This window comes from Tamandua tetradactyla, chromosome 2 (assembly GCF_023851605.1).
Source record: "Tamandua tetradactyla isolate mTamTet1 chromosome 2, mTamTet1.pri, whole genome shotgun sequence".
Lineage (NCBI taxonomy): Eukaryota > Metazoa > Chordata > Mammalia > Pilosa > Myrmecophagidae > Tamandua > Tamandua tetradactyla.
In genome coordinates this window covers 200,918,142-200,942,841 of record NC_135328.1, presented here as the reverse complement: position 1 = coordinate 200,942,841, position 24,700 = coordinate 200,918,142, and the positions used below count along the sequence as shown (strand labels likewise).

Sequence of the window (24,700 nt, the reverse complement as noted above, 5' to 3'; positions counted from 1 at the left end):
TTTGACATTCAGTTCAGCTTTTTCTGGACCTCTAGCTTAGGTTTTGTTTAACAGAGGAGAATTTTTCAGTTCTTGTTTTCTTGTTTCTTGCCCTGCTTGTATGGTGCCTTATTCCCCCCACCTTTAGGAGGGTCTACTTAGGAATTATAGACCCCAGCCAGATTTTCCCAGACCAAGCTCGCCTCCTATAAGGAGGAAAGAGTCACCTGTGTCAGTTTTCCCTGAGGGTGAGACCCAGCAGGTTGAAAGACTTTCCTGTGAATCTCTGGACTATGTTTTTCTTATCCTGCCCAGTATGTGGCGCTTGTCTGCCTGCAGGTCCCACCAGCATAAGATGATGCGGTACCTTTAACTTTGGCAGACTCTCCCTGCTGGGGGCATGTCAGAGTCAGAGGAGAGGTTGTAGGCTGGTTTTAATGGCTTCAAATTACCAATCCCTGGTGTCTGAATTCCTTGAGGGAGGGATTCCACCTGAGTTGGGCTTCACCCCTCCCTTGGGGACGGCACAGGCTCCAGACAAGTCCTGAAACCAGCTTGTTTCTGCCTATGCCTGGGGCAGTTGCAGCCTGAGTAGCCCTGCCACTGTATCCAAAGGCAGTTAAGCCTTTGTAGAAACACAGCCACAAAAACCTGTTTCTTTTCTTTTTTTCTTCTTCCGTCAGCCCAGTGAGCGACCTCCACTTTGACCAGGTTCACCTGAGCTGGGGGCCTATTTTTAGTAGTCAGAATTTGTTCATTAATGCCACAATTGGCATTTGGTTGGGCTCAGCCCCTGCTGCTGGTAAAGTCTCTTTCCTTTCCCCTTTGGGAAGCAGCCTGTGGGGGAGGGGCGCCAGCCACCACAGCTTGGGGAACTCATGGTTCTGGGGAGGCTCACAGCTGGTCCAGCTGGTCCAGACTGGGGTACGCTGTGTGTCCGGTCACTGATGTGGCCCTAGGAGCTGTTCTGTACTGTTTCTGGTTATTTAGTAGTTGTTCTGGAGGATGAACTAAAACGCACACATTGCTAAGCTGCCATCTTGGCCACATTCTCTGATTGTATACTTTTGATAGACTGTAAAATGTATGAATAAATTTGTGTTGGAAAAAAAAACATGGGAGTCATAGACCAGAAAGCGGATAGGAATGACCAGGAAGTGATGATTGCTGAAGATGGATGTTAGATATATAAGGTTCATTTTTTTATTCTGCCTTCTTTTGAATAGGTTTGAAATTTTCTATAATAAAAATGTGTGGAATGGAAACATGTGTATCACTTGAAATTTTTTGTAAGGGATAAATGTTTAGTAGAGATTCCATTCCAAAGGACATTTGCTTTTAAAAAAGGAACTATGGATGGGCAACAGCCATGAAGAAAGTTCTGCTGTTTCCTAAACTTGGTCATAAGCAGCCATGGATAGAGACTATACCAGCCCTCCTGTACCCACCATCACCTTCCTCATCACTGTCCATAGCTTCAAAGTCCACAACCCCAAATGGTTCTTAAGACCAGCTCTATATTTTGTCAAATTCATAACAATATCTAGAGTGACAATAACTGTATCTTAAGCCCATGCTTCAAATATTAAACAGCCATACACATTTAAAGTAATAGAAAAATAATATAATTAGAATTTATACAAAGTAGATTTTTACAAAACAAGCACCTACAAGAAACAATCTTATAGTCAAGCACAAAAATTGGGAAATATACATGGAAGAATACACTTAAGAAAAAAACACATTTATTTCTAAACGCCGATAGGAAGGTATAATTGAGTTCTGGTTTACTAGCAAAATTTTTAAAGGACCTTCAATTTGCCAGCAGGTATTTTCACTCCATTCTCAAGCTTCTAAAAGCAGTTCCTGAAGGAGATTAGACAGCTGTTCCTCTTTCCAAATTTTGTTTAATTTCAGCTGTATATTTCCCATAGAATCTTTCAGCCTTCTTGTTGAATTTGGCATTCCTCTCATTAATGTAGTCAATATCTGCATCGTCGTTATAAGGACGTCTCCGGCTATATTTGTCTCGTTTTTCAATTCTAGGGAAGGAAAAAAATAATTTACAAAATTTGAAATTGCTTTCTTTCTTTATCATAATAAAACATGCCCAGTACAGTTAGAAGAGCAACTTGACATTTTTTAAAAAGCCCTATTTTCACCAAGTTCAGGTTGAAATTGTTAATTAACAGCACTACTCCCATTTTGACAGAAGTCAAAAGTTAATATAAGCTCATCTTCAGAAGGCTTCTAAGAGCAAATATGCATTTTTAGGAACTGAGCACATGAAGTATTACTTAAAAGAAAACAATTATCATAATAATAACTATTGTATTAATAATAACTAAAGCTAATATGAATTGAGTGCTTAGTATGTACTGGATACTATTCGTACTGACAGGATAGACTAAGCCTATTGAAAATCAGGCCTAAGAGTCACCCCCAGAGAACCCTTTTTGTGCTCAGATGCAGCCTATCTCTCTCTCAACTGATATGGCAAGCAAACTCACTGCCCTTCCCCTCTCTCTCCATGGGACATGACTTCTACGGGTGTAAACCTCCCTGGCAATGTGGGACAGAAATTCTAGAATAAGTTGGGACTCAGCATCAAGGGATTGAGGAAACCTTTTCAACCAAAAGGGGAAGGGAGAAATGAGACAAAATAAAGTGTCAGCGGCTGAGATATTTCAAACGGAGTCAAGAGGTTATCCCAGAGGTTATTCTTATGCATTATACAGATATCCCCTTGTTAGTTTAAGGTATATTACAGAGGCTAGAGGGAAGTGCCTGAAACTGTAGAGCTGTGTTCCAGTAACCATGTTTCTTGAAGATGAATGTATAATAATACAGCTTTCACAACATGAATATGTGATTGTGGAAACCTTGTGTCTGATGCTCCTTTTACCTACAGTATGGATAGATGAGTAAAAACTATGGATTAAAAATAAATAAGTAGGGTGGGCCATGGTGGCTCATTGGCCGAGTTCTCGCCTGCCATGCTGGAGACCCAGGTTCTAATCCCAGTGCCTGCCCATGTAAAAATACATAAACAAATAATAGGGGGAACAAATGTTAAAACAAATTGAGTAGACTGAAATACTAGTGATCAATGAAGGGAGTGGTAAGGGGTATAGAAAAAAAATAGAGGGAACAAAGGTTAAAATATACTGGGTAGATGGAAATACTAGTGGTCAATGAAAGGGAGGGGTAAGGGGTATGGTATGTATGAGTTTTTTCTTTTTTCCTTTAATTTTGTTTTCTGGAGTGATGCAAATGTTCTAAAAAATGATCATGGTGATGAATACACAACTATGTTATGATACTGTGAGCCACTGATTGTGCGCCATGTATACAAAGTATGTGTGAAGATTTTTCTCAATACAAAATTTTTTTTTAAAGTATTAATTCTTAAAATATAAATTCATTCTGAACTGCCTAATATTTTCCTCTAACAATGTTAAGAAGCACAAACATAACTAATATACGTCCACTAGAAATTCTTACTTCAAATCCAACAGAACGGCTGTTAAAGTAAAAACCATAAAGAAGAATAATGTTTCTCAGATCTTTCCCCTTCAGTTACAGCAATTTAATTTCATCAATATTTTGCATCTCTATTACAAATCACATGGGCTCCATCTACACTTGCTGGCAAGTGTCAATAGCATTTCTATCCACAATACCACTATAGATGCTATGTCAGAAATCAGCAAGAAATTATGAATCAAGTATGACTTCTGTCTATTCAATTTTCATCCTAAGCATATTATGTCCATTCGGTCATTGAGTGTTTAAAATTTCAGGCTGCTCTACTGAATACTCACTGTTTTTCCAGATCTATGACCATTCTATCAATTTCCTCCGTGGAAGGCACATGTGTTCCATGAATAAGACTATTGGATGTTGGGAAAAACTCTTCCCCCCTGAAAAGACAATAAAATGGATTCAGATACCACTACAAATGCTCCACACTTCAAATTCCAAAGTAAACTACCATTCATGATGGGAAATAAAATATTTACATATATTTACTGTAAAACGGTTTCTACAGTTTTGTTTTTGTAAAAAAAGAAAATACAGAAGTGGTTGGAAGGGACCTAGGAAATCCCTTATTCTCTGACACCTTCATTTTACAGATACAAGACTCAAGGGCCAGAAGATAAAAGATTTACCAATGTCACAGTGCTGGGTACTGCAAGAAGTGGGATTAGAGCTTTTAGGCACAAGTAATTTCTCCTTCCACTAAAGCAGGAGTTGGCAAACTATAGCTATCCACCCATACCCAATCCGTTTTGGGCATGGTTTTATTGGAACACAGCCTCACCCATTTGTTTATGTATCCCTATGGCTGCTTTCATACCAGAGACAGAGCTGAGTAATTACAACAATAGAAATGCACATTATCTAAAATATCCTATCTCGCCCTTTATAGAAAAAGCTCACCCACCCCTGAACTACGGCATTCTGCCTCCTAAAATATTCGTATATCTAAGATAATCTGGGTGTTAACCACTTCACCTAGCCTTAGAATGCCCAGCTAGAAAGACAGCCAGGTGGTTGACTTAACTTGCTGTGGAGTGAGCAATAAAGATACTAGAAAGACCAGAGACTATTCTTATACAGCTTTTGGTCACATACATTTTAGCATTAAAGTGTTTGTATTATGTATATATGAAAGGCTTTGCATTAATCCTGTCAACTTACTGCCTTTCTCTCAATCTCTCATACGTTTCCATGTCAGGTTTGATCTGCTTGGTCAACCGATGATACTGGCGTAACTGGGCAGCAGCATAATCTAAAAATAAAATGAGTACCAGAGAGTGCTTTGGGCATTATTATTCAGTGAAACAACAGAACTATTAAGCAATATATGTGCAAGACATTAATCTAGCAGAGCCTCTTTCCTGAAGATACTGATGATACCAGCTTTGGTTAATTTTACCACAAAGAACAAAAGATTCCAGCTGACTAAAGTGCAGCCTTTTTACTTCTGTCCTATGAGTGGGTTCAGGCCTCTCAGAGAATATTTCATAAGAAAATACAAGAAGCAGGGGTAAGGAAGACAGTGTCTATATTTTAGAACCACACATACTCTTTGAGACCAATGGAAGAAAGGTTTATTTGATCTGGAACTGAAATTTTCTGTAGTGCATAATCTAATTAAACCTATCTGCATAGCTCATTTGAACAACTGAAACACAGGAAGCACAGAATAAGAGGTCCTTTAATCCTATATGGATTACTGTAATGCCTAGGAAAATCTTAGAGTATATTAAGCAGATAATCGAAAGTATTGGCAAAGTCTCCTGAGGGAGGGCAGAAAGACTACTGAACTATTAAACCTTACCATCAGGGAATCCCCTGAAACTGTGTCAAACCTTAGGGACACCCAAATCAATAGGCCATGTCCTCGATCATGAGGCTTACTCTTGTAAGAAGGTAGTGGAGAAGCTTAGACTACCTATAGGCATGCCTAAGAATTACTTCTGGAGGACCTCTGTTGTTGCTTAGATGTGGCCTCAGTCTCTCTAAGCCCAACTCTGCAAATGAAATCATTGCCCTCCCCCCTACATGAGACATGACATCCAGGGGTGAAAGTCTCCCTGGAGACGTGGGAGAGGATTCCCAGGGATGAATCCAGACCTGGCACCATGGGATCAACAATTCCATCCTGACCAAAAGGGGGAAAAGAAGTGTAATTAATAAAGTATCAGTGCCAGAGAGAGTTCAAATACAGTTGAGAGGCTACTCTGGAGGTGGCTCTTATGCAAGTTTCACGTAGACCTTGCTACCTATCATAATCTGCCAACCCCCAACCAGGACCATTCCAGCCAATCCTAAAGAACATCTAGGGCAATATATAAGATTCTGCAAGGATTCCAAGCAATAGAGTAACTTTCCAGAAACCTACAACCTCCAGAAGGGTCTCTGGTCCAGATAAGTGCCGAAACCTAACCCAGTCTCTCCAGAACATCAGACAGTTCCATCTCCCTACCCCACATTCATAACAGACCCTTCCAATAACAAAAATTTAGAACTTTCATAGCCCAAACAACCCTAAAGAAAGGTATGGAAGAGTGAAAGGTGATGGTGGAATTATACATATAAGATAGGACTCAACAAATGAATATGAATGCTGAATCATTAAACTGATATCTCTTTTAGTTTCCAGTATTTTAAAGCAGCTAGAAGTAAAAACCTAAAATTGTGAAATTGTAACCCATGTCAAAGTCTGAAATATATTCTACAACTAATTGTGGCGCTATGCTTTGAAATGTATAGCTTTTTTGTATATATGTTATTGTTCACAAAAAAATAAGGAAAAAAAGTTTATTATGATTACAAAAAAGTATTTAAGGCTTTTAGCCTCATATATTCTGGAGCAACTAGAAGGAAAAATAAGAGAGGATTGCATGGTAGCCCATGACAAACTCTGGGATCTGTCCTGGAACCATTTTTTGAAGAGTGCTTTGAAAACTATTGCTTTTTTCTTTCTTTGTTTTGTATATATGTTATACTATACAATAAAAGTTAAAAAAGAAAATATAAGAAGCATACTATTTCTTAAAACAAGTGAAGGCAATGATTATGTAACAGGGTCATTCAATAAAGTAAAGGTCAGTTCTACCTGAAAATCCCAGATCAGGGTTTTTCTTCTTTTTTTTCCTCTCCCATCTTTCTGCATCTTCTGCACTAATTTCTAGCAATTTCACCTTCTCATAGTCTTCCCCTTTTGCTGCACATTCCTGAATAGAAGAAAAAAAAGCTATGATATTGGCAATTATGATCCAAGGAATTATTTGATTTTAAATCAAGAAAGATCCTATGAAGATATTAGCAATACTCTGAAAATAATGATGAATATTCAAAGAAAATTTGGGAATCTGCATGGTATATAAGAAGTGAGCACACAAATTTTAAAAATACTTATGGAATGTTTATCAGGCATCAGACACTATTTAATGCTTTACATGTTCTAATTCATTTAATTCATAATTAATTGAAATTATTATTATAGTTCTCATTTTACAGATGGGAAAACCAGAGGTTCAGAGAAGTTAATAACTTGTCCAATGCTAGTAAAAGAGCAGGGCCAAGATGTGAACTCAAGTAATCTAGCACTAGAACCAGTGAACTCAATTACCATGCTATACTGTCTCAATAAAACAGAATGATTAAATAAACCACTTATGAAACCAGCAGAATAGTTCTTAACCTTTTTCCTTTCTTCTTCCCGCAGTTCCCATTCCAAACGTGCTTTCTTAGCTTCCCAATTTGCAGGTAATTTAAGTCTTTTATCTTCCTCCACGACTTCCTGGTGATTTAATTTACGAGCTTCATTCTAAAACCATAACACAAAAATTCATCAGCCAAAATACAAATAAGAAATCCAAATAGATCTAGCCTTTTTTAAGGATGATAAGGTAAGACACCTTAACAAGGAGATTTCATTTTTTTCCATTTTTTTCTAAAAGTAATAGGGGGATTAATATTGGCTTTGTCTGTTTAGCTGTATTGTCCCAACCTTAAGGTTGGGTTGGAACAACATTTTGCAAAATGGGAAAGTCATACTACAATACCACTTGAGTAGACTTTAGATGACATTAAATATTAAATCGTAAGATGAGAAAGATATTTTACTTTTAATTCTCTTTTAATACTGATCAACTCAAGGAAAAAACCTTATTTTGGAACTAGAGGATTATAACACCTATCTTAATATCTCTAATACTTTCTAAGTTCCCCCTCCTTTTAAAAATATTTTATCAACTTATATTATGATAAATGAAAGGAACTTTTCATTTAAAATACTAATGAAGAATGTGTTTTAGAATAAACAATTATATAAAACAAAATGAGTAAGTCATTTTAGGAAAACTTAAGTCAGATGCTTCTTCGGTCACAGACCAATGGCAGAGTCAGGAAGCCACAGCCCCTGATCTAGTTATATGCTCTCTATATAGCTTCCCTCCAAGTAAATATCTAAGCGTGTCTGTTTTATTGTTTATTAAATTGACTTTTTCTGGGTAGAAATACTCCTCTCAATTACCTTCCCTGATGTACTCTTGGCCCCAGTAATGCCTTCAGTCAAAGACAGCAAGAACACACCTATCATGGAACAAAGCTGTACTGAACAGAAGAAGACAAAACACCACGTGGGATCGATGCAGTTCAAGGAGGAGGTGTTAGGAGGGGCTGATTACAGGATCCGATTATATGTGTCAGGTAATTTTGGCAGAAGTTCAAGGAAGCATGGTTTGGGCACTGTCAGGAAATGAAGGTAATTATAAGATACTATATCTTAAATTTTTATATAGATGGTAGGAGTACTAAAGTAAGACTGTGCTAGTTTGAAATTGTCATGTACCCCAGAAAAGCCATGTTCCTTTCATCCCTATTGTAGGGTGGAACTCTCAATTAGATTGTTTCCACCAAGATGTTTTTGATTAGATGGAGATGTGACTCCTTGTCATTTAAGGTGGGCCTTGATTAGTTTATTGCAGTACTTTAAAGGAGGAAACATTTTGGAGTAGCTTCTGAGGTGACAGAGATATAGACATTTGGAAATGCTTGAAGTGCTGACAGAGAGAGCAGATGCCTAGACATGGATGTTTGCACATGTAGAGCCCAGCAGATGTTGCCATGTTCCTTCCCATGAGATGCTAAACAAGCCAGAAAGCTCTAGACAGTTGGTTCCTAACCCTGGCATCAGAAGCTGGAAGCAAAGGAACTGGGAACAAAGAACAACAGAGGCCAGCCACATGCATTCCCATGTGACAGACAGCAGCCTTTCTTGAGTCAAGATATCTTTCTCTGCATGCCTTGTTTTGGATGTTTTTATGGCCTTAGAACTGTACACTTATAACTTAATAAATTCCCCGTTTAAAAGCCATTCTATTTTTTGCATATCACATTCCAGCAACATTCAAACAAACCAAAACAGACTGAAGCTTTATTTGGTAGTAATAGTGCCTGTGAGCCAGATGATACAGGTGTGTAGTCATCTATGTGGTTTGAACAGTGTTTTTATCTTACATTAGTCACAGAATGATGTCCGAGTCTTGTGAAACCATGGCCTAGCTGCTAGCCAGGGCAACTCCAACACAGCAGTAGTCAGGTACTACCATTTTCCTTCTCTGCTCCAATTTTGCCCAGCTATTTGCTGGACTCTCACCCCTACTGAAAATTCTTTTCCTTTGTACATGTTCCATCTGCGTGGATATCTCTTCCTTCAAGTCCTTGATTGTCTGATAACATCCTACTCATCTTTCAAACAGTAGCTTAGGAGTCACCTCTTAATGTAAGGTAGTCCCTGGAGCATACCGCTAACCCCAAACTGCACTAATCCCTCCTCCCTGCACTCTCAGAGCACTTTGTTTCTATCTCTAGCAATGGCACTTACTACAGTTTAATTTCTGATTACAAAACAAATTCTACCTAAGAGCAGAATCCTTAATCATTGTTTCTTCAATAATTGTTTGAGCTATGGCACTGTAGACTTTTAGAGGTTAGCTGATTGTTTTTGAATGAAGAGACAACCAGTTCTTTTAGATAAAATTAAGGGTTTGTTAGAATCGTAGAGCAGGGACGGTGTTAGAAATAGAGATTCCCGGCTCTAACCAGAATAAATTAAATTAGATGGGAATGGTTGGGGGTGAGGGGTGGAGGTCGGGAGGGATCAAGCGTTTTTTAAAAGTTCTCGGAGTGATTCTAAAGTGCTGCCAGCGTTAGGAACCAACTGTCTAGAACTTTCATCTCCGAGCAAGAGCCAGCTCTGCGGATCTGTAAGGTACGCCGGCTCAGCTTTCTTGCCCCTCTACAAAAGCGCCCCAGTCTAGCCAGGTGACCCCACCCAGGTGACAGGTCTGAGCTGGCCTGGGAACCACTCACCCGCTTCAGATGCAGCTCCCGGAATTTGCGCAATCTCTGTTCGCGCTTCTGGGCAGCCAGCTCCTCAGCCGCCGTGAGGGGCTGCTCCTCCTCTGTGCAGTTTACCGGTACCTGCAGCGAGAGACCCAGCATCAGGCGGAGTCAGTTCAGCTTTCCCCGCGAGCCCCAGGCTGACTCCCCGCCAGTCCCGACAGGCCGCGCACGGCCCTCCACAGCCGCCCCCCGACCCACGGTGTCTGAGCCTCCCTGCCCTGGGACTGAGGTATCGCCTTCACTGCTCGCCTGTGCCTGTCCCCGCAACCCTCCCCAATAAGGCACTTTGGGTAGGCCTGGAAGCACCCACCTCAACTTGAGCCGCAGCCGCCATCACACCTTGCTCTTCTAACAGCGCGCAACAGCAGTGAACATTCGTCAGCCTTCAGACCGCCCCTTGGATGCATATTAATAAGCTACATGTCAAGCCCTCCTCTTCCCGTCGGCCTCAGGAACTTGGGACCAATCCCTGCCCCTTTTAGCAACGAGATGTTTTTGATTGGGCCGAGCCTTGCGCAGCCGCAGAAAGCCACAGACGCAGGGGCGGGGCAAAAAGCGCCAGGAAGCGCTAAGAAGGTCGTGGCTGGGAAGGATCGCGGAGGAACCCTGGTGAGCAGAGTATAATCTAACCCGCTTGTTTCCGCCACCGGACAGTACTTTCCATTGGCGCTCAGCTTCATTCTCTTCATTCTCACCTGAGAGGCAAGTCTCCACTGACTACCTGGTCTCACGTTGACCTTTATCTGTGCTATCTTCTCAGTAGCATAAGACATTTTTATTGTCTTCTGACGGGGCTCATCCCCATCTTGTTTATGCAACAGAGTCCGGATTAATAACAGTTCTGAAGTCACTGAAATAATTCAGGAAGGTGTGAGATAAAAGGTGAATGTATCAAAATCATTTTTAATGCACTAACCGCTAATTAGATGTATAAATGAAAAAGCAGTCCCCCAAATAAAAAGATACGAGATATAAAATTTCAAAGGTGGGAGGACAATGAGTAGGGGAGAAAAGGGATGTATGGGAACCCTGCATCTGCTCAGTTTTCTGTAAACCTAAAACTACTCTAAAAAATAGTCTATTAAAAAAGGTGAAGGACTTATGTGGGGAAAAAGTACAATATAATTCAAAGTACAAGAAAATTAAATCTAAATAAATATAAAGTGTACTATTTTCCAGTTGGAAGATAATGTCATATAAACTTAATTTCAAAAGAATATATATTAAATGAGTCTACAAGTGTAATGTTAATTCCCATCAGAATCTCAGTAGGTTATTATTTTGCTTTGGGGAACTGGCAAAATAATTTTAAAGTTCACATGAGTCTATCAGATTGGAAAAAATCCGAAAGTTAGGCAACACACTGTTGGTGAGACAATGAAGAAACATGAATTCATCTATTATTGGTGGGACTGTGATTAGTACAAGCCAATTTGAAAATATATTTTAAAATGACAGCTGCATTTACTCCTTGGTCAGCTCTCTCAGTTATAGGAATTAATCCTACAGGTACATATACACAAATATGAAGTGACTTATGGAGAAGGTGGTTCATTTCAGCTTTTTTTTTTTTTTTTTGGTAATAGCAAAAAAAATGGAAATAACCCAAATGTCTCTCAATACAAGACTAGTTAAATTATGGTACGTTGAGTGGAATGCTCTGAAGTTGTAAAAAGGAATGGAGCGGCTTTCTGTATGCTAATTTGGAAAGGTCACTAAAATATACTAAGTGAAAAAATGCAAGATAGAGAACCATATATATGTATATATATATATGTTATACTACATTTAGGAGGAAGGATGGAGGAGAGTGAGTAGTGTTACAGGTTACTAAGAAATTTTTTTTGGTTTTCATAAAGAATTCTAGAGTGTAGTCAAGAAGCTAATATAAACAGAGGAGTAGAACATATGGAATAAAAATAATAGGGGGAACAAATGTTAAAATAAATTTAGTTTGAAATGCTAGTGATCAATGAAAGGGAGGGGTAAGGGGTATGGCATGTAAATTTTTTTTTTCTGTTTTTGTTTTATTTTTCTGTTGTCTTTTTATTTCTTTTTCTGAATTAATGCAAATGTTCTAAGAAATGATCATGATGATGAATATGCAACTATGTGATATTGTGAATTACTGATTATGTATGTAGAATGGAATAAGCATATATTGTGTTTTTTTCTTGTAATTTTTTTTAATTAATAAAAAATTTAAAAAAAGAAGCTAATATAACTGGTAACCTGTTTGGGGGGGTGTTTGCTGTCATATATACAATATTTTGTCATATGAATATGTATTGTCATATATATAATATTTTAAATCACATAAATGTATTTCAAATTCTAAAATAAAAATTCATTTTAAAAGTAGGAAAACTGGAACTAGCCAGGAATATTTTTCAATAAAAAATAATGAGGTCTAGATGGGTTCCTAGGCCAGATAAATCCTGAAACCCAGAGATGCCAGTTTCTCCAACCAGTTCCATCCCCCTCTCCCACGTTGTCGACACCCCTTTTCACATGAAAAAAGTTAGCATGGGCATAACCCAAATTCCCTAAATATTGGGGGAACGATCAAAGGAGAAGGAGGAGTTATACAGAAATTAGGATTTAACAAATGAATAGAACTACTGAATCATTATATTAATATTTTTTTTTAGTCTCCAGTGTCTTGGAGCAGCTAGAAAAAAAAAACCCTGAAATTATGGAACTGTAACCCATACCAAATATTAAAACCTGTTCTGTAGCTACTTGTTAAAATGTATTTTGAAGTTTATTGCCTTTTTGTATATGTTATAGTTCACAATAAAAATGTTAAATACAAAGATAATGGGAATGAATTTCATTTTCAGTTGATATAATTGAAAGCAAACATCGGTCACTCTTGGCAAAACAAATAATTCTTGATCTTTTTTTTTTTTAAATAAAAAATAAAAATAAAAAACGCCACAAGCCAGTTATCCCTGTGGTAACTTTTCTGACAACTCCTGCCTAAAACCCAAAAGATCAGTAGGATCGTGAGGCCCCGCTTTCACGGTCTGTATTCGTACTGAAAATCAAGATCAAGCGAGCTTTTGCCCTTCTGCTCCACGGGAGGTTTCTGTCCTCCCTGAGCTCGCCTTAGAATTCTTGATCATTTTTAATTTTGAAAAGGATCTTTCTGCTGCTACAATTGTTCCTGGAGCAGTTCTGAGTATTTTATAGACTGTGGCAACTTGAAAATAAATTTCCGGTAATTATTTTGAAACATACATTTTAGTATGTCATGGGCTGATGATTCTTGTAGAGTAATTTTTCTTAAAAGATTTAAATCAGTTTTATACAAAATCAGTTTTAAGACAGAATTTAAACATGAATTATACAAAGTTATAGAAATGTCTCCTTCAACATTTACTATAACTTGTGGAGATTTTACAAGAAACTGAATGTGGCTTTCTGATTTGTATATAATTCAAAATGCATTCCATTGCTATGTGTGTCAGTTTGAAAATATTATGTAAACTGAAAAAGCCATGTTTTAATCCTGATTCAATCTTGTGGAGGCAACGGTTTCTTTTAATCCTAATTCAATATTGGAGGGCAGAAACTTTTAATTAGATTATATCCACGGAGATGTGACACACCCAATTGTGGGTGTGAACTTTGAAATGATGGAGATGTGACTCCACCTATTCCACATGGATCTTGATTAGTTTACTGGAATCCTTTAAAAGAGGAAACATTTGGGAGAGTCAGAAATGACAAAGCCAACAGAAGCTGCAGAGCAGAGCTGACAGAGAGCCAACAGAGAGAGCTTGTTCTACTCTAGGAAAACAGTTGCTTCAGAGAACAGAGATACAGGTGTTTGGAGATATTTGGAGCCCAGCAGACGTCACCATGAGATGTTAAGCAAGCCAGAATCTGGAGAAAGTCAAGGGAAGCCAAGAGATGAAAGCCAGCCCTGTAGAAGCAAAATGTAGAACCCCCACAGGAACAGAGGCTGAAAGCAACGGAGCCCAGGAGCAAGGGACCACCAGATGCCAGCCACATGACTTCCCAGCTGACAGAGGTGTTTCCAGTACCAGGAAGGCATCCGCCTTCCGTGAATTAAGGTGTCTTTTCATGGATGCCTTGTTTGGACATTTTTATAGGCTTGGAAGGATAAACTTATAACTTATTAAATTCCCCTTTTTAAAAGCCGTTCCAGTTCTGGTATATCGTATTCCGACAACTTGCAAACTAATACACTATGCCTTTAATGAAAAGGACATTTTAATTTTCAAAAAAATGAGGATTTGTGTTTCCAGGATTTAAAACATAATAAAAGGCTTCGGTAATAAACACAATCAATTAATTCATTGAACAGTAATTAATTCATATCCGGTACCAGGTACAATTTAAGGCGAAGAGAATCAGTTGTGAACAAAGTAGAAAGTAGACCCTGGTCTCATGAGCCTACGTTGTACTGGAAAGAAAGGAGAAAATAAGGTTCTATCCAGAGAATTAAAATAAGACGAGGGGATGGTGATTGTGAGCCTACTCTGGATTGAGTAATCAGAGGTATGAATTACAAAACTGATCATTTGATGGGCACAGCAGGTGCCGTGGGCATCTTTCCTCGTACTCGCTCTAGGTTCCCAGCACAGCACGCCAACGTCCTCCACCCCAGCGTCTTCTACTGTTTCTATCCGCGCCTCTCCCACGTTTCGTCACGCAATGCGGCCGCCGCATCCAATCGGATACAAGCCAGGCCTGAGAGGGGCGGGTATTGCTTGGTAAGCCGGCCGAGCCGGAAGCGAGCCAGAGCGTCGGAAAGTTTATTGTTGTTGCCGGAAGTCCTGGGAAAAAAGCGCTGCTGGGTGATGGCGGCGTCGAGTGAGGCTGAGGTAAGTGGCGAGCTCTTGTCCCGGGTTTCGAGTCAGGGTAGAGGATGTTTGTGGCTAGAAGTCTGGCCAAGGCGCGGAGGCGATGCCTGGATGCCGGGGCAGGAAGGCGCGGACATAGTGGGGTCGGAGGGCGGCCGGTCGGGACCGCGGGGAATCGGCCTAGGGAGAAACCGCACCGACCCCGCCTGATGCCGGATCTCTCGCTACAGGTACTGGTAAATAGCACCGAGGAGGAGCAAGCCCTCACGGCAGCTGAGGAGTTGGCTGTCCAGAAGCGCGAACAGAGACTGAGAAAATTCCGGGAGCTGCACCTGAAGCGGGTGAGTAGTCCTGTAGGCCAGGTGTCGCCTTGCTAGGCTGGTGCGAGCTTGTAGAGCGACGAGGAAGGTAAGCCAGGGCGCCTTACAAACTCTCAAAGCTGAACATTCGCCCAAAATGAAAGCTCTAGCCAGGTGTTTCTCAACCGTAGCAGCACATTAGAATCATTTCGAGAGTTTTTTTTTAAATGCACCTGCTCAAACGCCACTTTTAGAATGTAGAATTTAATATTTCTATTATTTTAAAGCAACCTCTCTCTGTCCCCCCACCTCCCCACAATCCAAATGACCCTATCAAATTTTTTTTTAATGTTGGAGGATAATGCAGGTTAAAGATGGTAAAGAATTTTGTCTGTTGTCAGAATGTTTGTCACTCATTCATTCATCCAAAAACAACTCCAAGAGTCTCTAAAGTGCCACATCCAGCTAGACGGTGTAGATATAGTGGTACAGTTAGGACTTCTTCCTTAACTGCAGATGGCAAGTCCATAGCCAGTAGTTACTCCACAACTTGGTAAGGGCTATGTTAGAAGGAAGCACAAAGTGCTTCAAAAGTGCAGAGAAGAAAAAGACCTACTTGGCTTTAGGAAAGTCCAAGAATACTTCTTATAAGATATGACAGTTAAGCCACTTAAGAGTTAAGTAGGATATTGTCAGACAAGTATAGCAGTTTTCGGAAGGCACGTCCAAACAGTAGGGACAAGTGCAGAGTCCTCATTAGGGTAGGAGCTCAGCAAGCAGTTGGGTATAACTGGAAACAATGCTACATATGGAAAGGTGGCTGAAGTATTTATTTTTGCGCAGAAAAATTCAAACTAAGATGTTTAGGAGTATCTCTAGCCTTTACCCATGGGTGCCAATAGCATCTCCAAATATTGCCAGATGGCCTCTGGGAGGCAATATTACCCTCAATTGATAGCCACTACTTTAGGCTCTAGGCTTTTACATTCCCTAGTAAGGGCCCTAAAGCATCTTTTTATCAGCCATACATGCCCTAAATTCCAAGTCATCCCCACCAGCGCTAAAGGTCCATCACATGTTGGTTACTTAGATCTCCAGCAGAACGGCCTCTCTTGGTCTGCATGGTTTGAACTGTTAAAAATTGATCCCTATTAGATAAATAGGCCATAGGGTAAGGAGTCCTCTCACCTCATCGTTTCTTTTGTCTTAAAGAAGCAACCAAAAGTTGCCAATATCTAAGTAAAATTTCTTAACAGAAAGTGCTGCCAACACCCTATGGGTCATTTTATTCAGGTAAATAACCTGAGAACATGATGAGAAATATTATAGTTCAGTTTATAGTCTAGTTTTATACTGAAACTGAGTATTATAGTTCAGTTTATAGTTCAGTTTTCAGTTTTAATTTATGAATAAATTAAATGGTTTAATGCCATCAGGCATTAAACACTTGTCCCTGTTAAAACCCGTTATCCAATATAGAGACCTAAATTCATAGGAAAGTAATAAGCATGTTGATGACTTATGCAGAGATAGATGTACATGGAAAGATTTTTCTCAGTTGCAAAAAGGGAAAAAGTCCCTCCTCACCTCCTGTCTTAAAGCATATTTTTGTACAGAACTTATTGTAAATTTTTTTCTCCCTTTGAAAAGGACCTGCAAATGTATTTCTGAAATACAGACATCAAGGAAGATAGCTCCCTTTTCTCATTTCCTTAGGAGTTTATTTTAGGAGTCTGGCTCCAAATTCTAATATCCTATAGTTTTTGTTGTGGGTTTTTAAAATTATTATTCCTTTGGATAGAGACAATTAACAAAGGCCCACCCCCATTACCAGGTGAATTTAACACAAACTATGACAAATGGTGCCAAGTCCTCTTACATGCATGTAAGAGGCTCTCTGTATAAATGGGTTATATCCTTCATATAGATTGAAGGATAGACCTTGCAATTTTTGGCACATTGCCTGTGATTTACCACATCCTGGTTTCATGTTTATTCAGTAATAAATTGTGTTGCTTTGTAGAAAAAATAGTTGAACACACATAGGTAATTTACTTGAGATATTGTAGAAAGAATACAAGACCCAATAATGAGAAGTGAAATGATAGAAATAGAGTGTCACTCTTTTGCAATCTCTAATAAGTCACTGAATGTAGGTAGCAGTCATCAGTGGCTACTAACATCATGAAAAGAGAGACAAACAGATCATTATGTAAAGTAGTCTTGTTAAAACCTGAACTGGATAAAGCCAATAGATCTGATGACAAATTTACAGAAAATGCAAGGGTCACAGGAACACATCAGAGGATATTATAGGGCTGCAATTAACTAAACTTACTTTAGGAAACTCTAAGACAATCCATCCAGGTTTTTTCACCATCACTACCACTCACCTTCCTCCAAAAAAGGCAAGAGGAAAAAAAATGTGGAGAGAAAAATCTATAGATTCAATAAGCCTTAAGGGATGTAATTAACTAATGGCAATTGGGAACTCGTTTGGATCCCAGTTCAAACAACTATAAAAATAATAAATATAATAAATACTTATGGGTCTACCAGACAGAATATTTGATATTAAGGAATTAACTATTTGGGGAGTATGATTATAGTATTATGGCTATGTTTAAAGAGATTTAAAAATACTTATAGGTAGGGAAAAAAAACTTCTCAAAACCTTCATAGACAATGAGGGGATTAGGCTGGAATCCATCTCATACCACCTTCATGATTTATACAGTAAGTATGTATCACCTGTCTGGTGTTTTCATTGAATCACGATTTAAATATATTTTTATTCTTTTCTCTTTTTTTTTTAAATAAGAGGTTCTTTCATCTTCTTTCTCCTTTTTTTTTTTTTAACTGTGGTTTCCAAGTCTGGGTTTTGCTGACTGCATTCCCATGATGTCTCCTACCCCCATTTGTTTTTAAAGGGCTGTTAAGGAGATGTTATTAAAGGTGCTAAAACCCATTAGTCCCTGAGACTTTACCTAACCCTAATCAAGATTAAGAGAAATGATCCCTGACTATTCAAGATGGTGGAGCTTCAGGCTCAGTCCATCCACAGAACTGAACAACCAAAAAGAACTTGCAGAAGCATCTTTCTCAAAGTTCCAGAAAAGTTAAATAACTATAATAATAGGGTGAGCAGCAAATAAAAGAAAGGCTACTTAAAAATAGTAGGATCTCATGGCACCCTAAATGGCACTTGCCCCACCCCTCGCTAACTCTAGAGTGAAGCCACCTGTGCTCCCAGTGCAGATCCCTAGCCCATAGTCCTGATTCCAGAGGGAACAGGGAAAGCCTCATGCATGTACTGGGCACGTGTGTGTCAAACCCATTCTGTCTAGTGGTGGTCTTAGGAACTCACCATCATGTAACTTGTGGTATGTCTGAAAGGCAACTCAATTGGACCTCTTCTACAGAATGGCTGTGGGAAAGCAGTCACCTCATGTTGTCAGAAGCAAGGGATTTCTGGCTGTGGGATATACAGTGCAGTTTCCCAGGGATGTGAGAAAACTGTTTCCTAGGGAATAAATGAACAGATAAATGGGGAATTCCTAGAGTCATATGAGCATGCCCCAAACAGTCTGCGTGTGCAGAAAGATCAAGGGAAGCCTCTAAACTTTGGCCTGGAGCTATTCTCTACTTGCTTGGATGAGCACTTGCATAGGTCAATCTGCAAACCCTGGGAAATGTGTTTTTGTTTTTTTGTTTTTTTTTTTTTAGCTCCTGACAATCAAGGAACCTCTTTCGTAACATTAGCTGGATATAAGTTTGAGGAACAGACACTTCAGAATCTAAATTTCAGCAATAACACATTAAAATATCAAAATATCCAGGTTTCAACAAAAGATTACAAAACATACAAACAAACAGGAAATGACAAGTCTAGGCAAAGGAGTAGATTAAAGCATTTGAAACCATCAATGAGGAGGACAGACCTGGGACATTCCAGACAAAGACTTTTAAATATGGTCCTAAATACAATTAAAGAGCTAAAGGAAAATATGGGCAAAAACTAAAGGAAATCAGGAACATGACAGATAAACACAGAGACTATCAATAGATAGATAGAAACTGTGGAAAGAAACCAAACAGAACACAGTAACAGAAATAAAAAATTCCCTAGAAGGTTCCAACAGCACATTACAGCTGGCAGAAAAAAAGAATCAGAGCTTGAAGATAAAACAGTTAAAATCATTCAGTCTGAGAAGCAGAAAAAAGGATGAAGTGAACAGAGGCTGAGAAATTTGTGGGACACCATCAGGCCTGCCAATATATGCATTGTAGGAGTCCCAGAAGGAGAAGAAAAAGAATAGTCAAAGAAATAGTGGCTGAAAACTTCCCAAATGAAATAAACAAACAAAAAAAATAACATGTCACAAGGAAAGAAGCCTCAATAAGATTAAATGCTGATTTCTTATCAGAAACCATGGAGGCAAGAAGGTAGTAGAAAGACATATGTTTAAATTTCAAGTAAAAAATTGCCAACCAAGACTTCTATAATTGGCAAAGAAAAGTTCTGCAGATTGAAAGTAAATGACAATAGACAATAACTCGAAGCCACTTGAAGAAATAAAATATCTCTGGTGAGGATAACAACATGGGTAAATATAAATGTCATAGTATTGTATTTTTGGTTTTTAACTCTATTTTTTAATTCCTCCAGGATCTAAAAAGCAAATGCATATAATCTAATGATAAATCAGTGGTTTGGACTCGTGTATAAACATGCATTTTTTTTTTTCTTACAAGAACTACATAAAGGTCGGGGATGGGGGGATATTGAAACATAGTGTCTGTATTGAAATGAAGTAGGTATCAGAGAAAACAAAATTGTTAAAGATTTAGGGTGTTAAGCTTCATGGTAACTACAAAAAATATCAGAGAATATACAAACTCACAGAGACAGGTTGCCAGGGGCAAGAGGAGTGGGGATTTAATGCATAAATGGATGTAGGGTTTCTGTTTGGGGAGATGGTAAAACTTTGGCGATGGAAGATGGTGAGGTTACTGCAACATTGTGAGTGTGATTCATCCTGTTGAATAGTTGAGATGGAAAAGTTTATTTTGCATATATATTCCCAAAAATTTTTTTTTAAAAAGCAACTGTTTTAGTTTGCTAAAGCTGCCAGAATGCAATATACCAGAAATGGATTGGCTTTTGGGGGGGCTGCGGGGGGTGGGGGGTGCATGGTCCAAGAATCAAATCTGGGTCTCCCACATGGAAGGCGAACATTCTACCACTGAACCATGTGGATTGACTTTTATAAGGGAGATTTACTAAGTTACAAGTTTTAAAAATAGCCAAACTAAGGCATGCAGAATAAGATGCCTTGAATTCAAAGAAAGGCCAATGTCTATCACATGGGCGGGCACATGGCTGGCATCTGCTGGACCTCGTTCCCAGTTGTTGCCTTCAGCTCTGATTCCAGTGTCTTTCTCTTTAGACACCTTTGGGTCCTGACCTAGCTGCTCTGGGGCAAAACTCTGGATTTCATCTCATGGAAAGGCACAGGGAGACATCTGCTGGCTCTGGTTCCTACCTAGCTTCTTTCAGCTCTCTCGGCTCCTGTCATCTCCTGGGGCTTCTGCATTTCCAAATATCTGTCTCTGTGTCTGTGTTACTTCTGTCCGCTCTCTCAGCTCCTGGTGTCTCCTGAGGCTTCTACATTTCCAAACGTCTGTGTCTGTGTCTGTCACTTCTGAAGCTTCCCCCCAAATATATCCCCTTTTAAAGGACTCTAGTAAACTAATCAAGACCCACCTTGAATGGGTGGAGTCACATCTCCATGTAATCAAAAGGTCTCACCCACAACTGGGTGTGTCACATCTCCATGGAAACAACCTAATCAAAAGATCCCACTCTACAATATTAAATCAGGATTAAGGAACATGGCTTTTCTGGGGTACATAACATTTTCAAACCAGCACAGCAGCTAAAGAGACAATGACAGTTAAATGTAATGCATGATCCTGGATGGGATCTACCAAGGGGGAAGAAAAGGTTCAAAAGGATATTATTGGGACATATGATAAAAGTGGACTAGACTAAGGTTTTTATCAGTGTTAAATTTCTTAGAACTGGATAACTACTTAAGGTGGTTATGTAACTGAATATCTGTATTTGAAAGAAATATACATGATAGTATTAAGTGTTCAAGGAGCATGATACCTACACTCAAGTGTTCAGAAAATGGACTGATAGGTACGTAAGTGGAATGATAAGGTAAATGTGGCAAAATGTTAAAATGGATAGATCTGTGTATCTGGAAGGGTAGGGTTATGTTGGAGTTCTCTGTATGGTTTGTATTATTTTTGTAACTGTCCTATAAGTTTGAAAATATTTCAAAGTGAATTTTTGAAAAGATGAATATAATCATTTTTTCAGTGTGTGTCAGTCTCATTCAGTACCATGTAAAACCATCAAGAACCTCTGTACAGAACTCAAATTTTGAGGAATCCCTGTTTCAATCCAATCTGAAGGATTTGCTTAAAATCACACCCAGATAGTAGTAATTTAGTACCATCCCTCAAATCTTCTGACTCTGAAGCCAGTGCTTGTTCCAACTTTACCACATTGTTCCCCAAAGGCAGTAAAATACTTGTAAATGCACCTGTTTACTTGATCACCCCTCCAAGAAAAATCCAAACCTCTCCAATGTGTGGCCCACCAGATACCAAGGCAGATAGTATCTATTTGGATTTATTTCCATGCTGACGCTGTCAATTGTCATGCCCTTAGAATGAAGCTCGAAAATTAAATCACCAGGAAGTTGTGGAAGAAGATAAAAGACATAAATTACCCGCAAACTGGGAAGCTAAAAAAGCTCGTTTGGAGCAGGAATTGCAGGAAGAAGAAAAGAAAAAAGTAAGTACAAGTCTGCCCTCCTCATAAGCTGTAGATTAAAATATTATATTGTTTAAGTCAGGTACATTGCCTGGCTTTGCCATTATCATCTTGACCAACTTAAGTTAGAACTCTTTTTGCCTCAGTTTCTTCATTTGTACTTTAGCAGAGTTCTGAAAATAAAATACGCAAAACATTTAGAACAGTGCCTGGCACACAGAACTACACAAGCAATGGATATTAGGTTAAAAGGCTAAACTACAGTTAACAAAAGCAGTAAGAAAAAATGAGCCTCATTGTTATCTTTAGGTTTTTCTTGATTTTAAAAAGAATCAGGGAATTACATGAGGTAATACAGCTAAATTTGTTTCCTTATTTTAGGAATGTGCAGCAAAAGGGGAAGACTATGAGAGGATGAAATTGCTGGAGATCAGTGCAGAAGATGCAGAAAGATGGGAGAGGAAAAAGAAGAGAAGAAACCCCGATCTGGGATTTTCAGGTAAAAGTGTCTTTATTGAATAGCCCTATAAGTTAAGCACTGCCTTCAACATTTATAGTTTTAAGAAAGAATATGTCCTTGTGCATCCTTCATGGAATATTCTTTAGAGACCTATATCCAGGAAAAATGTAGAGTACAAAAGTAAAAAAGTTGCACCCTTCAGTTATTTGGATTCTTTTACTCCTTGTGGTCAAAACCAGATTGTCACTCCTTCAGGTCACAACTATGCTTAGTTTAGTGTCTTGGGAGTGCATTACTTAATAATAGATCCAATAATGTCCCAACAACTAAAATAGTCTTTAGTTCTCATTTTGTTTTTAGATTATGCCGCTGCCCAGTTACGCCAGTATCATCGGTTGACTAAGCAGATCAAACCTGATATGGAAACATATGAAAGACTAAGAGGAAAACAGTAAGTCAATGTGATCGAGTATATTCTTTGTATGTTTCCAGAACTTGAATTTATGAGTGCCGATTCCAGAGCTTTACTTCCTGGCCTTGGATTGTGACACCTACTGTGTCTAAATTTTTCTCCCTCATTTCCCTCTTTATATGTAGAAGGAATAATAGTGCTTATCTTGTTAAGGATTAAATGAACTAATTTAATGCAGTTAAACAGAGCTTGACATATAGTAAGCACTAGCGTGTGTTAGCTGTTGTTACTGGTTCTACTACCATGTCTTAGCTGTGAAGTAGTTTTTCATATGTGTAATAAGCAATGCTAAACTGCCTTCTTTCCTTACGATCAAGACCATTTATAAGAGATAATATAGAATGAAAGAGCAGCATATTATGGAGAACATAGTTTGGTTCTCTTTGAAGCTACTATATAAACTTGGATTTATCTATAACTTCTGGTCCTCGCCTAACTCATTTGTAAAAGCGGAGCATTGTAGAGATTTCTTAAATACCTCTCAAATCTGAATTTTATTTGTTAAAGTCAAAGTATGATCCCCAGTGGATTCATTTTTGACCACTGCACTCTGTAGAGTTACTCACAAATGTCTTTTTTCTCAGTGGAGAGGAATTCTACCCAACATCAAACAGTCTCCTTCATGGAACACATGTGCCATCCACAGAGGAAGTTGATAGGATGGTCATAGACTTGGAGAAGCAGTAAGTACCACAAAGAGCCTTGAGCCTTAGCACAAATTTCATGCCTAAATGACAGTTTTTGTTGCCTTTTAAGTATAAAATATGGATAGAAATTAAGGAACACCTGAATTACTGATTTGAAGGTATTTTGGGTGGAGTGATTTTTAGGCATAGCCAACATAGTTAACGTGAAAATTATCTCAAAGCAGTGTGACCTCAAATTTCAATGTGAATCCAGGTTATTTTTGAAACTTCAGGTCAAGCCACCTGACAATATCGTTAATTTATAAAATTAAATTCAAGCAAGTTCATTGAGCTTATCTTTGGAGAATGCATTTCCAAAAATAATGCTTTGTCTTAATTATAAAGCTCAAAAAAGAAGGTAGCTATGAATACTTTTTCCTTCTGTTACAGAATTGAAAAACGAGACAAATATAGCCGGAGACGTCCTTATAACGATGATGCAGATATTGACTACATTAATGAGAGGAATGCTAAATTCAACAAGAAGGCAGAAAGATTCTATGGGAAATATACAGCCGAAATTAAACAGAACTTGGAAAGAGGAACTGCTGTCTAATCGCCCTCAAACTTTTGAGGAGAGAAATACCACCGCAAAATTATAGCAGTAAACCGGGACTGTCCATTCCTTTTCCTTTAAAACTTGTGAAGTGTTCTAAGTTTATCAATGTCTGTATTTTCATTTTTATGTATTTCTGATCATATGCTTGTTTTAGGAAAACATGTGCCTTATATTTCTGTGTTTAATGTGAGAAATCTATCGGGTTTAAAATTCTTAGCTACAAACATGTAAGTTGTCAGTCCTGAAATCTGTCATACATTTGACTTGACCTAGAGTTGAACCCTTCACTGGTCCGGTGCTATACTAATACAAATTTTCTTGCAAGCTATGGTAAACAGTGAAAGAAAGTAAGCTGGCAGTGTCTACCAGAAATTCATCCTTCACCATTCTCCCCAGAAACTGTCACAATTACAAATGGTAGCCTCCTCCAAGCTCTGCCCACACCCAGGTACATTTTATGTCTTGACTATCAGGGCAGAGGTACTAGCGGACTTTTTTTTTTTTTTTTTTTTTTTGCTTGGGCAGGCACGGGGAATCGAACCCGGGTGTCTGGTATGGTAGGCGAGAATTCTGCCTGCTGAGCCACAGTGGCCTGCCCACTAGTGGACTCTTTAAATGCCATCTTTCAAAAAGCAG

At 38.7% G+C, this 24,700-nt stretch overlaps 2 protein-coding genes across 2 annotated transcripts; one reads left to right on the top strand and one right to left on the bottom strand.

Annotated features, from left to right (window-relative positions):
• Positions 1-1,588: 1,588 nt before the first annotated feature.
• Positions 1,589-10,352, bottom strand: SYF2 (SYF2 pre-mRNA splicing factor). Its single transcript, XM_077150789.1, has 7 exons — positions 10,214-10,352; positions 9,871-9,981; positions 7,196-7,321; positions 6,608-6,725; positions 4,684-4,774; positions 3,804-3,902; positions 1,589-2,021 (listed from the first exon to the last, which is right to left on the bottom strand). The coding sequence occupies exons 1-7, from the start codon at positions 10,235-10,237 to the stop codon at positions 1,856-1,858; spliced, it is 735 nt and encodes a 244-aa protein (XP_077006904.1). The 5' UTR covers positions 10,238-10,352; the 3' UTR covers positions 1,589-1,855.
• A 3,856-nt stretch (positions 10,353-14,208) lies between these two features.
• Positions 14,209-24,290, top strand: LOC143674717 (pre-mRNA-splicing factor SYF2-like). The gene is made up of 7 exons (XM_077150787.1): positions 14,209-14,759; positions 14,969-15,079; positions 21,783-21,908; positions 22,269-22,386; positions 22,708-22,798; positions 23,404-23,502; positions 23,896-24,290. The coding sequence occupies exons 1-7, from the start codon at positions 14,436-14,438 to the stop codon at positions 24,059-24,061; spliced, it is 1,035 nt and encodes a 344-aa protein (XP_077006902.1). The 5' UTR covers positions 14,209-14,435; the 3' UTR covers positions 24,062-24,290.
• The last annotated feature ends 410 nt before the right edge of the window (positions 24,291-24,700 follow it).